General features: G+C 38.7%; 1 protein-coding gene across 1 annotated transcript in view; it reads right to left on the bottom strand.

Moving 5' to 3' along the window:
• Nucleotides 1–14,706, bottom strand: part of LOC138106408 (histone deacetylase 9) — a 274,226-nt gene that overhangs the window by 133,087 nt on the left and 126,433 nt on the right. The window contains exons 12-13 of the mRNA XM_069006966.1: nucleotides 11,608–11,785; nucleotides 4,884–5,017 (exon numbers count right to left, since the gene is read on the bottom strand). Coding sequence (XP_068863067.1) covers nucleotides 4,884–5,017; nucleotides 11,608–11,785 — 312 coding nt within the window. The remainder of the gene's footprint in view (nucleotides 1–4,883; nucleotides 5,018–11,607; nucleotides 11,786–14,706) is intronic.

The following is a 14,706-nucleotide window of genomic DNA, read 5'->3' as shown; positions in this document are numbered from 1 at the left end:
CTGAGCTGGCAGAGCCCAGAGCTGCTCCTTCTCCGTGGCTTCTCCAGCTCTTACATCAGCAAGGACATTTACACTGTAGATGGCAGGAGGAAAGGGAAGGGTAAACAGTGCACATGTCTGTGCTGTTTCTGCATTCCCATCTCCTCATTTAGTGTTCCTTTCATCCCATCCTTGCAGTATCTCTGCATATCAATCCCAACGCTTTAAGGCTCTGCACAGAGGAAAAAAAGTGCATTAAAAATTACCTGTAATAATTTCTAAGAATAGTTCTCACACAATGGTGTCAGGATTTAGCAGATCTACACAAGCATATGTCTTAAGTCTGTTGCCAGAGTCTCTCATGTAACTTCAGTTATGCAAAGTGATCATTTTTGGTTCTCACTAGGACGAGTTATCAGACAACAGAACATACGCATTTGTATAACTTTACACATACACTTTTAGACACATCTTCTTTTTAATTTGGAAGTGTCTTTCATAATTTTCATTGACCATGGTAGCATTGAAAACATAAAATGTAGCAGAAAATTGGCGTAAAGCCAACAAAAAAGGAGAAATAGCATAGGAGAACAGATGAACAGTATTTGTTTCATTCCAGAGAATTTGAATAATACATCCACCCATCTACTAGATCCTTAGTAGAAGGCAATTCATCCTTTTCGAATGTGTATGACAATTTGTGTGTTGGCTTTGTCCTCTGACATATGCAGTTCCCTCATCAACAGAAACATTTAAACACCTCAGGAGAGCAAATACTTGCACCTGAGTGCTTCAAAAAATCAGTCTAGAACTAGAAATCCATTGTCTCCACAACGGGAAAATGTTTTCGCCTTTCACAGAATTTAAGGTCAAAGTCTGGTCTTCTGTTTAAAAGAGACCATTAAATTTTCACACAGACGACCTCTATTAACCTCAAGATTTAGGTTAGACTTTCAGCAGATTAAACTCATGTACAGACAGAGATTCAAGAAGACAAAGGTGATGCTGCCTGTTTCTCTCTGCTAAACGAACAGGAATTGTGACACAGGTTAAGGAATATTTCTCACTCGGGTCTCTCAGTGTAATGTGTTCATTGCCTGTACTGCAGCTTTTTGTTTGGAATTCCTTAGACTATCAAGTTTGTAAACAGCGTCTTCAGATTTTTTCCTGACTGTGAGATTTCTCATAGTTGCTCAGTTCTTTCGTGTTTTCAAAACTACTCACAGTAACAGGTCTTTTGCCAGTCAGTAAACTCCCATCTCTTGCTCTCTCTCCACCACGTGGGAATTGCAAGCATGCCTCTGACACTCATGTATCCACATAGAGATGCATTTATTCTCTTCATGTGTTCTGGTCGTCCAGTGCCTAACGTGGATATGTTAAACACTGAAGATTTTTTTTGTTAGAAAAAGACTAGCTTTTCCTGAATTATTTTATCTTCAGTGGCAAATTGAGGTTCAAAGAGTGGAATTTTTCAAATATTTAATTTTATGTGATCTGGCAGACTCAACTTTAAATTCTTTCCTTCTCTCCCCTTCAGTCCATGAGATGTTAACAGCAGGAGGCGTAAGATGCCCCCCTAATCCAGAAAACTACCAAAATTCAGAACAAATTCTAGGCCAAAAAGAAAAATGTTGATGGACCACAGTCTCTACAGGAAGTAAAGGTGGGGGCACAAAGCAGGACCATGGCTGCATTCTTCTTTTCTCTTCTGAAACTGTTCTGATCACTGTAGCCTAATGTCAGTCATGTGTGCACAAATTACAGCCCCAAAGGAGTTATGTGAATACTTCCTCTCCCTAGAACAAGGGGAAAGTGGACACCCCTACCAAAACAGAATTCAGTCCTTTTATTGTCCCAAAGGTAGGGCAGATAGGCATTGCTTCTCACCAAGGGAAAATTGTAAAAAGAAAGATAATGGATGTTTTTATGCCAATCTTTACATCTTTTAGCTGCCCCGGTCTGCATTTGATAACTGTCTGTTCTACATCTGTCAGCCTTTAACAAACACCAAACAGGCATTTCAGCAAACATATGCAAAACTTTGAAACTAATACAAAAGTGTTGTGCCTGAATTTTGTTTGTCCAGTACATATATACCAGGGCTATAAAAAAGTTCACTATGGGTGCGTGTGTGGATGTGTATATGTGTGAATTACTCCGCTCTCCTACCCTGAACTCAGGGCAGGCACTGGTCTCTCAAATCTGGCTCTCCAGGACTGGCAATGGTCTAAATGTACTTCTCCCTTGTCTTGAGGAAGCCAATGGGGGAATTAATCTATCTGTTTGGAAGAAGGATATGACTAAAAAAATAATCTGAAAGTTATAACTAATTTTTTTGTTTAGCAGAAGTCCTCTAAACTGTTGTTTGAATAATTCTAGAGCACAAATATCTACGACTAGAAAGACAAAATACAGTCTGGAAAAGCAAGTCATCCTGGCTGTGTCTGCAGCAGTAAACTAAGCAGTGCCAGGAAACATTCCCAGGCAAAGTAACACAATCATTTGTACTACTAAATTGCTAAAATGGTCCTTCACACTGTTTGGCTGAGCAGCAACTAGCACTCTCCCAAACAACTCCCAGACATGGTTTGGTCACTGGCATGGGCCAGGAAGCATTCCTGGTAGTATGAACATGGGCCTTTCCATGCCAGTTGGCTGCCGGGGTAGAGAACAGTCTCAGACACATTTTATTTTGTAGCAAATACACAGCTTGTGTACCCCATTCAAACCTCGTTTTGATTTTAGCAAGTTGTATTTTAGAAATAATGAGTATGTATGAGTATGAGTAATATATACAGGTTTATATAAAGGCAATACATTAAGCTTAGATTAGTCTACATGAATTAATCTGTGAACTGAAGCAAGCATGGTGTCAGCCCAGTATGACTTTCACCATCCCGTGCCCAGAGATACCACTTCTCTGTACACTCAGCCAGTCATCTCTCTGTTGCCAAAGACCTGAGCTGTGTGAGAGGAGTTAATCCACACTACAGGATTTAGAAACCACATAAAGCTCCCTGCTAGAGAGAAACAAGGGTCATATAGATGCAGGTTGCTCATTTTCATAAGGGTTTCTTTTTAGGTTATGAGAATAGGGAGGGCCCCCTAAAGAAGCCTGTGCCCAAGGATACATACAGTACAAGATAACAAAACCTGAGCTACCTCTGAGTGAACTAGTTTTGATCATAAAACTCCTTCTCAGACAAAGAGTGGGACTGCAGCCCTCCTGTGGGACTACTGTTTTAGTTAGAGGGGAAAAAAGTTCACAGTTACTGCAGAGGATTTCCTAAGTGGCTGCTGCAGGTTGCTGTTGCTAACCTGCCCTTTAGACTTGGTGTATGAGGTAATGCATGTGGTAAAACCTGACCAGTGATCTCCCCACTCCTTCTGACAAAAACTGTGGGAGATTATGTTGAGAAATTATATTAAGAAATGGTAATGTCCATGAAGGGGCATTCAGAATTCAGCAGAAGTGACAGTGCAATTCCTCATGCTTTCACTATGCGCTCTCTGTGTGGTATAGTCCAGAAAGCAGCTTGATGGTGGCTTTTTATATCTTGGATGGTGCAATAACCACTCCTTTAGTGACAAAAGTTATCTATTCAGCTGAATGACTTTCTAAAGAAACAGAGCACCAATTAAGTGTATCACTGTAGCCTTTCTTATTTTGGAAAGTGAGCAGTTTTAAGCACTTGTTTGATGTCAGGCAAGTGCTAGATAATTTAGGGAAACAAAAGACAGATTACATCACCAAATATAATTCTGTCTCTAGCTACATAAAAGGATCTAGATAAACACCAGATCTATGCACCAGCTTCACACTGAGACTCCTTAATTTTATCATCAGAGTTTACATTTTGACAGCTTATTTCACATTCCAGCCTCATTTCAAAGCACACAATTGGAGTCAAAATTAGCTAAATGCAGTTCAACATGAAGTGATTTTTTTTTCCTCTCTCCCCCCTCACTAGATTATGCAAGACCTAATAGGTTGTATTTCAGGTTTTGAAATTGTAGAATTGCAAGAGGAAACTCTAAATCTTCCAGGAAACTCTTACACTGCATCCATTTCAAACTAACCTATACCACTTTTTCATTTCACACTTTTTACAGAGCCACACAATTTACTGCTCAGCAATAGCTGTTTGTTACTGAAGAAAGCAGTACATAGCAGCACACTGCATTTTACTTATTTTCTCTCTTTTGCCTTTTCTTTATAATATGGAGTCCTGAGTAAAGAAGGTAACCAGGCTTTATTTTAGTAAAGCACTCAGCTGCATGTTTAACTTAATCTTGAAGTATGTAATCCCCCAGTGAAACCACTCATGTGATATGTGGCCTTAAGGGCCTTGCTGAAACAAAGTCTTCTTGAACACTGGAAAAATTATCTGAGCTAAAAAAAAAGAATTAGCCTGTTAGAGTGCTGCCATCTAGTTAGATGAGTGTATACAACAAATCCCTTTACAGTGCTTGCAATATCTCACTGCCCAGTACACTGAGCTACCTGCAGAAGGTCTTCAGGGACAATTACTAATAGCTATTCAAAGGGATCTATTGAACCAGTTCCTTTGGGTTTGTAAAAACATAAGGATATAAAGAAAAGTAATTAAACAGAACATAACAGCCCTGGAAATTTTGGGATCCTGCAAAACATTAGCTAATTTTTGCTGAACTTTTGTTTTGTCTGGGTTTTATATTCTGGTGCATGTGGATGCATGACACTGTGTAAATTCTTTATTTTCTGGTTGGGAAGTGTGCTTTCCTATAATGTGTTATTTTAATATTATCAGTTAAGACCAAATAATTCCTAAAACAAATTATTATAGAAGATGGGTTTAGGAGTTAATTAATTTGCTATTTACTTTAACAAGTCAAGTATCTGGTCTTAAATTTTTAATTACCTCGCACTTGTTTAGCAACCCAGTTTCTTGCAGCCTCGACCAGATGCTTTGGATTCTTCCAGCGTGTTCGGGGTGATTAGCATAGTTCCCACACATACACTGGTGCTTCAGCATCAGACTGTCATACACAACACCTTCAGCACAAAGTACAATAAGAAACAAATGAAACAAAAGCAAGTTATACTGTTCCCTGTAACACATATTTTAGCAAAACTGGATTTTATTTGACAATTAGAGGAAGATGAAAATCCCAGAATAACAGAATCATTTAGGTTGGAAAAGACCTCTGAGATCATTGAGTCCAATCTTTGACCTATCTCCACCTTGGCAACTAGACCAGACCACTGATTGCCATGAACAGTTGTTTCTTGAAGACCTCCAAGGATGGTGACTCTACCACCTCCCTGGGAAGCCCATTCCAATGCCTGACAACCCTTCCTGGCAGGAAGTTCTTCCTGATGTCCAACCTGAACCTCCCCTGAGACAGCCTGAGGCCGTGTCCTCATGTCCTGTTGCTGGTTGTCTGGGAGAAGAGACTGACCTCACCTGGCTACAGCCTCCTCTCAGGAGTTGTAGAGAGCAATAAGGTGTCCCCTGAGCCTCCTTTGCTCCAGGTTAAACACCCTCAGCTCACTAAGCTGCTTCTTATAGGAGTCACTCTCTAGACCCTTCACCAGCTTTGTTGCCCTTCTCTGCACCTAAATTTTTCTTTCCTTTGTGAGACTCTGAATTTTGATTTATGAGGTGAATCTTGTGATACCAATAAAGCAAAAATTAATTCTCAAGAAATTATATTAATAAATACAATTAACTGTAGAGAAGAAGGGGAATTGGGTGGTAGCTTGTTAAAGCTTTTATGGCTAGAAAAAGAACCAGTCGTATTACTGAATCACTTGTTTTCTCTAGTGGGTAAGGTTAGTTAAACCTTTTAACCTATACACAACAAGAGAATATTATGTATAGCAGTGATAAGAATATAATTTAGAGAAACCTTTTAAAATAAATTATGAAATGGCAATGCCATTCTGCAGTTGTACTGCTTGACTAATACTATATTAATTCCAGATCTCAAAGCATATCAAACTAATGTTTCAGAGAGTCGAAACAGTGGCAGCCAGAGTCCTTTTTCATTAAAAAGAAAAGTTCCACCCGCTACTCAGTTAGGATCAAATCCTGTTGTTTGACTGCAGTGCAAGGTACCTTTTGAATTTTCTATGGTCATTTATGCAACGACAGAACAGCTTTATACGAAACAACTATCAATATCACATTGCTCTGTAGCTGTGTATTGGGAGCAAAAGAGAAATTTTAGTGAGTAGGCTCAAGCTAAATTCAATTTTCAAGGCTTTCAAACCAAGTCTGAAACACTGAAAAATGATTTTCTGTATTTACTTGTTCTTTGCATTTCCCTTAGACATGTCTGAAACAAAAATTACTTTCCTTTACCCCTATGTGGACCATTTTCATTTGGGAAACATTTTCTTTCCCTTACAGTTGAAAAGGACTCAAATTAACAATTTCTCCAAGCTGCAATACTTGGCATTCAAAACATCTTTCTTATGTGCCACCACTACTGGGGATGCCAACACAATTCTGGGAAAGTTGTGTTAGCCTGCTACTGAAAAGTCAGCCAGTTAAGAAAATACAAAATTAAAGTCCAGATTCAACAAAATGCTCAATACTACCCTTACTCAGCAAAGTCCTGTAATGGGTATTGAACATCAATAAAGTCTTTAAAAGCTCTGCTAGATAAGAGCCTATATACATCGTGGGTGATTCAAAGTTAAGGTTCTGAGATAATTCAGTTAGAAGCCAGCCAGAAGTTATGCTGCTCTAGAAATATTTATGCTGCCATATTTCTTAGCTCATGCACTTTAGAACTGATCCTTTGGGATCTTGCTGTTTAAGCCAAAATGATAATGCATTTAATGTTAAGCGTACAGAGAACGCAAATATAATGCCTAAGTGCAGTATGGCTAAGTTTATGCTCAATGATTATCTAGCAAACATAATAGCTCATTAGCAATACATTTTTGTATTTACTTTCTTGTTCTGTTTTCTTTTAAAGAAAAAAAGAACCAGTGAAAACCTGGAGCTAATAAGCTAATGCAGCTTAAAATATCTGCTGGCATTGTCAAAGCAATTAATAATTTCCTTTCTCTGCAGTTCCTTGCTGCTCTATCATCAGGCCTTGTAAGTTATTTGGAAGTATGCACACAAATTAGTGCATGCTCACATACCTCACTATCCTTTTCTTGGCACTCACAGTTTTAACTTCTACAGTCTTTTGCCTACTCAGCTTGTCCAGTTTGGCAGTGGCCATTATACCAAGAGATAAGAAAACATTTCCTCCCATCCCCGTGACCAACAGGGAGGGTGTTCAGATGCTCAGGATCAGGATTTTCAGAAACTTTCAGGCAGAATAGGCTGTTATATTGAATGGATTTGGATAGAAACAATTGTTAAATGTTAAGAAAAAATAGCTGAAAGTTGAAAGTATCTTCTACCTGCCGTTCTTTCAATTAATTTTTTATTCTTAGTATTTGAATAGTCCAAATAGCAGGTAATAGAAATAATATATATACATATTACTATGTTTTTGTTATATGGGATCAGGTGTAATAATGACATATTTTGCTTACTTGTATCAAGGTTTCAACCAATTCTGAAGTGAAACACTGTATTCAGGATGCCTCCTCTGGTTGACATAAACCTCCTTTTCTTAGCACTTTTCCAGAAATAGAATATAACTAGAAATTTATTTTTTTTTGCATTTATTGTATTGAGTTATTTTTTCTGAATCAAAAATCAGTTTAATAAGGTCAGGTCAGTATTGCATGGCAGAAGCATCTGCTCCAAACTTTTAAATACCAAGATATTCACACCACTGAGTGTAAAATTTGTTTCTAGAAGGATTAATTGACTTAAGAAAAGACTGAAATATATGTTTTCATTTATTGCAGGCATTTAAATTGATTTAGGATGTGCAAGTGATTCAGATGTGTGGCTGCTGGTCATACAGCACATGTGCTTGGTACAATACCAGAATGCAGCAGTAGAGCTTACTGCTAAAAATAGCCTGTAGGATTTCCCTAACAGGACTCAGCCAATATCTCCCCACCCCCACGAAAAAAAAAAAAAAAAAAGAAGAGGGAGACAACTGTTTTCAATTGCAGACTGCTGTGAAATATTAATAAAAGATGGTTATTCTGTCTCTCAAGAACAAATGCCTACAGCCAGATTCTGCTCTCAGATTCCTTGTGTAAATCTGAGCAGCTCCACTGAGACTGGTGGATTTATTCTGGATTTACACCAATATTTCTGAGGTCAGAATGTAGCCCTGAAGACAGATGGGAATGGTGCCACCACTGAACCATACAATGATAGGGGACACAGGACAAAAGAAACTGAATTCGCATTAAGTCAGTAAAAACCAAGATTTTCCTGGTGGGGACTCCCTTACACTCATTCATTTCCAAAATACTTTATTCAGGTCAGTTTCTTTTAATAATATTTTTAACAGAGGGGAGAGCAAGAGACCTAAAAATCACTGGCAAGCAGCATGCTTTGAAGAAGATTAATTGCCCTGGAGAACAACAGTACCAATAGGAAAACCCAAGGGAAGAATATCTAATAAATTATTCCAACAAAAAATCTGAACTAAATAATGTCAAATATTCTGTAAACTGCCTAAATGAAAATTAAGTAGACTTTATTTTTTTTCACCTTTAACTCATTATCTTGTGCATATACTGTGTATATATTGTTCACCTCTCACAACAATCACCATTCTGATTCCCTTCAGATATTTGGCTAAAAGCATTTTTCTCATGACTCACAAAAATAGAGGCTCATTTTGATGCCCCTATAATAATCTGCTGCAACAGTTTTCCTTCTAACTTTTTTGTCTTCCAAGAATATATTGTCTTTAAATAGGAAAAAGACCCAAACCTAACAGTAAATAATAATCAAATTACATTAATTTCTAGAGTGAATTTGCCCTTGCTATATGGTGGACTAGATTTTCAATCATTCCACACACACATTCCTTCCTTCCATGCTTTTACAAATGGTAGTGTTGCAACTGCTGTGGACAGTGGCTGGTTGCATCTTGTGCTCTCTTAAGGGAGAAAATCATAGAACCATAGGATAGGTCAGGTTACCAGGGACCTCCAGAGGGTTGTAGTCCAACTCTGCTCAGAACAGGTCAGCACTGTGATCAGACTGTGTTCCTCAGGACTTTCATCCTAAGGGATTTTCTAAGGGCCATATAAGAATAAATAAAAACTGGGTCTGAGTTTCTGTCTTTCCACTGATGGATGAATAAATGCTAGGGCACCATCCAGATCCAGGAAATAGTATGCACAGATAAAGCCATTCCATACCATAACATCCCATATGTTAATAATACAGATTGATTTTTTTTTCACAGAAACTGTATTAGAACTGTTGATGTTGCAAAGTCTCTGTTCATTGTCACTCCAAAGGTGTCAATCTCATAACATAAAAAATAGCTCTATTTTCGATGTACTCAAAAACTGGAGTGATAAAGGTTATATATGTAAGTCTGTAAGCCTAGACACATGTCAGGGAAAGAGATTTCTTTAAGCAGAAAGGAAAGGCTTAACTGTGAGTGCAGAATTCATTCTGCGTGTGGGACCGGGTCAATCAGCCGGGGGTTCTGGCTATTAGCATAGGTACAGCTTGCAAACAGGTACAGCACCACATTGTCCCCAGCTGGTACCTAGAGGATATAAAAGAGCTGAGGGTGCAGAGCAGAAGTGGAGAAGCAGAAGCATAAAGTTGTAGGGCAGATGAAAATAGGAGGATTTTTTTTTTCCAGTAATGAGTAGAGATTATTATATTGAAAGAGCAGTGGAGGGGAAAAAAGATTCAATAAAACAAGAAAAAAGTATTCAAGAAAAGATTTTTCATATTTTGAAAAAGGAATTCAGTGAAGGACTGAGAATCTCACTTGCAAAAAGTTGGCTTTTTTCCCTCTTTCTTTCGTTCTTTCATTCTTTCTTTGCTTTTCTTTCCCTCTCTCTTTCTCTCTTTCTTTCTAGCTTTCTCTGTCTCTCTCTCTCTCTCTTTTCACTGGTGGTGTTCATGTAGCAATGCTTTACTAAAAGAGTAAGATTCAACTCTCTGCCTAATTTGACTGTTGGCATTTCCATTACTGAACTGATCGGGTTTCTTTGTGTCTTTCTTTCTTGAGCCCTTTATGCCAGGGATGTCCCATTCCCATCACCGTCCCCATTCAGTGTTTGTCCTACGAAATTTCATTCCTTCTCTTATTTTTCCATCTTAGCTTCACACTTTCTTTCTTGATTAGTTCCACTGATGCTGGAAGTCCACAGATCTATGTTACCCCCTCGACCCTACTCCCCTTACTGGGGATTATAAAAGGAGGTGTCAGTAAACCTTAGCAATCAGGCTGAGGCAGCAGCTTTTACATTTGTAACTCCATTCAACTTTTTCAGTGGAACTGCAGACTTTTGAATGGGACAGTGAAGGCTACACACAGTGAGCTCACTTTTGGTGTGCTCTGTGAATCTTAGAATGAGCTTACAATGTTTTGAGGACTCTATGAACACAACTAGAAAAACTGTGGTCTAGTTTAAGAATCCTGTCTATATGCAGCTGTTCTTTTTGCAGAAACTCATGGAAAGTGAATTAGTATGTTTGTTTCTGTACAATGCAAATGTTTGTTACCCAACAAATAATAATACATTTTTGCTTTCCAAGTTCACATTCTAGTTGGAAAGATGGGAGAGCACACTGTTTCACAGAGTCCCACACAGTGCCCATTAAGTATTTCATCCTACATCAGTCCATGGTCATGGCCTGAAAAGATGTAAACTTGCAGGGCATGGGAAGTTCTGCCAACTGAAGGAAATAATACTTCTGGCATAAACCTTCATAAACAGTAACTGCAAGTATTTATTTCCCCCTTCCCCCCCCCTTTTTTTTTTTCTTGGTGCACAAGGTAAATCTTCGCTTCTGACCATGCTCTAATGTTATACTGAGATTCAGGCTTTTAAAAAAATGGACCCTTATGCAAAGTTAGATTACCCATAATAAGAAATGAAGTTTCTGTGGTCATTTTCCTTCCTTTGGCTGAAAATTTTTGAGGTTCTAATAACTTTGCTTTGGACAGCCCATGCTCCCTGAGCGACTAGAATGCCCAGGACCTGAGCACAAAACCTGCCTCTGTAGACTCCACGAAACTGTTGAATGACACAGAAGTTGTAGCCAACATCATTTAGTCATGCCTACAGCTTTGCTCTTTCTGTAGAGAAAGTGACCTTGAAGCAGAGACTGACTTGTCAAATGAAGACATTGAGAATTACATTGCAGTTTTCCTCCTTACTGGTTGTCTTCAACTTATTGGTGGTCTCTTTACAGAACAGGCACACAGAGAAAAGAACCAGAGAATAGGGAAATGAAAGAAAAATGACTTAAAGGCACCAAAAATGCACCTGTTTCTGTGTTGCCAGGGCCAGTCAATGATAATAATTTATGGCTGTGTGAATATTAACCCTGTGATTTATCAGCTGCACTGGTTGAGTTGGTGCCAATATAGCATCATAAAACTGAGGAGCAGTAGGGCTAAAACTGAATGCATTGCTGCAGGAGGTATTTGAGGCATTTAAGTCTGTTGATCCCACATGAACAAATGCATTTGCCCTGCCTATTAAAAGCAGTCTTTAGGGAATCCTACCAGTTGTGTAGACATGCTGGCTGGGCTGGTCCATGTCTGGGTGAGGTAATGTGGAGTCAGTGGGGGAAGATGGGGTCCTGGAAAGTGGTCGATGTTTATCTGATCCTGCCATGCCAACTGTAGCCATCTGAGCCTGGTAGATTTGCAACTGGTGGACATGCCGATGTGCCAGGAACTCCTGTTTCCAAGAAAACAGCACAGTAGAAAGAAATGTGAGATGGGATCAAGTGAAACAGTGAGGGAAACATGTCAACAAATTAAGTTCATTAGGTCAGGACTGTAATAAACAGTGGGGACCCACACCCCCAAATTGTACCTATGACCCACTCAATAAATCCATTCAACAGATGTTTTCTTGCTGACAGTGCGGGCTACCGACTTTGCTGGAGATTAGGTGATGGCAGGCAACCTGTCAGTTCTCCCTGAGAGGCAAGACAGCTTCACATGCAAAGGCTTATAAAAAACAAAGTTTTTCTATTATATTGATTATAGAAGATGATGTTAGAACATGCATTTTATGACCCTACACAAATAGAATTTACATTTTCCCACAGCACTGAAAGTGAAAAGCAATGTTCTTACTACTCAGTACCAAATGTGCTGAGCAACTGTGAGTCAAGTTTCTACAAAGAACTCAGCTCCCAGAGCTCCCTGGAAAGTAGCAATGATTTGCATATAAGTTTTCATAAATGGCTTAGAAATTCAGGAATTGTTACATGAGATCCCACTAAGGATCCATCTTTTTTTTTCATAACTGCTGCTGGCTGTAGGCAGAGGCAAACACTTCAGGGAAATGGGCAGGTGTGAAAAGACTGTAACAGAGTAGAAAGGAAGATTTTCTCCTCTGTTTTGTCAACAGGTGGTCACTTTTGCTGACATGACAAAGGTTAAAACCCTGTGAAGCCATTAGAAACCTTGGCATTTGCTCACTCCATGGAGTAGGATTGCTTCTCAGACCCCTTTCTTTCTGTTTTTCTTTTTTCTATGCTTATAGTCCCAGAACCTCAACTGAAAGTGGATGCAAGGGAAATATTTTCAAACCACTTAATATGAATTCATTTGAAATTCACACTTGTGACTTATAACTGCAGGCTCTGTTTATCCTCACCTGGGCTCAATATACATATATGCAGGAATATATATATATATACACACATATGGCTTTTTTTATTTTTAATAAACCCAGTAACAATTAGCATTGCTGTGTGTTGTTGCTTGGAACAGCAGCTCGGAGGCCTGGCTTGAACAAGAAGGGATTGCTGGCTGCTCAGAGAGGTGAAGCTGAGTTCAGGCTGTGTGGGAAGGCAGGTGGGAGTACCCGGGAGTACCCCAACCCCTCGCACGCTGCAAAATAGATCGGCAGCTCATGGGATGTGAGAATGTCTACCATGCATGTAATAAAAGGGGTCTTTATGCAAACAAGTGCTCATCAATAACAGCTGAAATGAGAATAAATTCTTTAAAAGGCAGCCTCAAAACCCACATTAATATCTAGAGCTTCAGTGAAAAGACGTAAGGTCATGGGAAGGGGAAATCACCTGGGGCTTTGTCATAAGTGACTAAATGAAGAAAGAAAATATGAGTAAGCAAAAAGAGGTTTTACAAGAATTGTCATGTTTTCGAGTCATTGAACCATTTCCCTTCTTTTAAATACAGTCCCCAACTTTTCTTATTGCTTTTTTAATGTACAGTGACAGGATAGTGTTACATATTCCAGGAAATATCTTGAGCTATCTGAAGAGGTCTGTGTATCCATCTAAGTAATAAAACTTGACATTCAGGATTTTTTTTCCAGAAATCTATTTTGGCATATTTTTGCTAATAATTTTAATTGTGATAAATTTTCAGAAGAGCTATCTTTTTTGCTCCTTGCAGGAATATATATCTTTTGCAACCTTTGCTGGGAGTGTGTGTGATTGTGAGACAAGTGAAGAGTGCATGGACACTATTGCATTGAATATTTTCCCTATGGAGAACAGAAGTAGATACACTCCTTTGTGAGAATTTGGCATTCACTTTTTTCAATGCTGGCTTAGTGGTCAATAAAGTAGGCACAGGAGGCATTTTGCTGTCTGTGGTGTGATTACTCCCTGCATCCTAGGATCAAGTGGTAGCAGCAGCACTGTCTCTCTGATGCTCATGTATTCACCATCTCCATCCTACTCTTCTAAACACCCAGCTGAGCAGTTTGGAAGAAGCCAAACTCCTGCCTGCAGGAGCTGTTCATGGCACAGAATGTTGCTGCCATACAGGAAATCAGCAGAATACTGTTATTTCTGCTGCTGTCCTATTATTAATTATAAGTTGCTTATAATTAACACAGCTGGTGTCTGTGTAGTTCTTTGAGCAAGGGGATTTCTCATATATCTTTCAATGATCAGTTTCAATAATCACTAACTATTGATAATTCATTGAGTGTGTTCACTTTTCTGATAATTATTAGATTACAGAAGACAAAACAGTTTTTTCCCTATTGGAATGCTCTTCAAGCTAGTAAGGGTGCAAGTGGACTGTGGTAGTGTTCATCAAACATTATTACTTAAACATTAAAGAACCCTTGGAAATTCAGCTGTCAGTGAGGAGGGATTGATGCTGTTTCTGTTTGGACTTTTCTCAGTGCTGGTTGACTCTGAGCTCTGAGTCTTTAGAGCTGCCTTTTCTGCCTTTCTTTTACTCCCAGACATGAACTTCACTTTTGCAATATCTGCGCTTTTTTTTTTTCAATGAAGCTGTAAGTTTGCCATTCAGTCAATATCTAAAAAATAATCTTTCCAGGTCTCTAATCTAAAAAAGTCAATTTAAGTGGTTTTTTTGTTTGTTTGTTTTGGTGGTTTTGGTTTTGGAGTTTTTTTGCTGGATTGTTTGTTTGTTTTGTGGGCTTGGGGTTTTTTTAGTGTCTTGAAGAAGAAGGAAAAAAAGTCTGGAGCATCACAAAACATAGATAACTTGGGAAGATGTTCCTATCTTTGCTTCAAAAATGAATTTGTGTTTGTGTCTATGTAGTCAATAGAAACAATATTTTTCATGCAGATGAACAAACTGAGATAATTTTTTTAAATACTAACCAACCTGTGTGAACATCACCTAAACCAGACATCT

The sequence above is a fragment of the Aphelocoma coerulescens genome, chromosome 2, assembly GCF_041296385.1.
Source record: "Aphelocoma coerulescens isolate FSJ_1873_10779 chromosome 2, UR_Acoe_1.0, whole genome shotgun sequence".
Classification (NCBI taxonomy): Eukaryota; Metazoa; Chordata; class Aves; order Passeriformes; family Corvidae; genus Aphelocoma; species Aphelocoma coerulescens.
The sequence above is the reverse complement of the archived record's forward strand: the minus strand, read 5'-3'. Positions and strand labels throughout refer to the sequence as shown.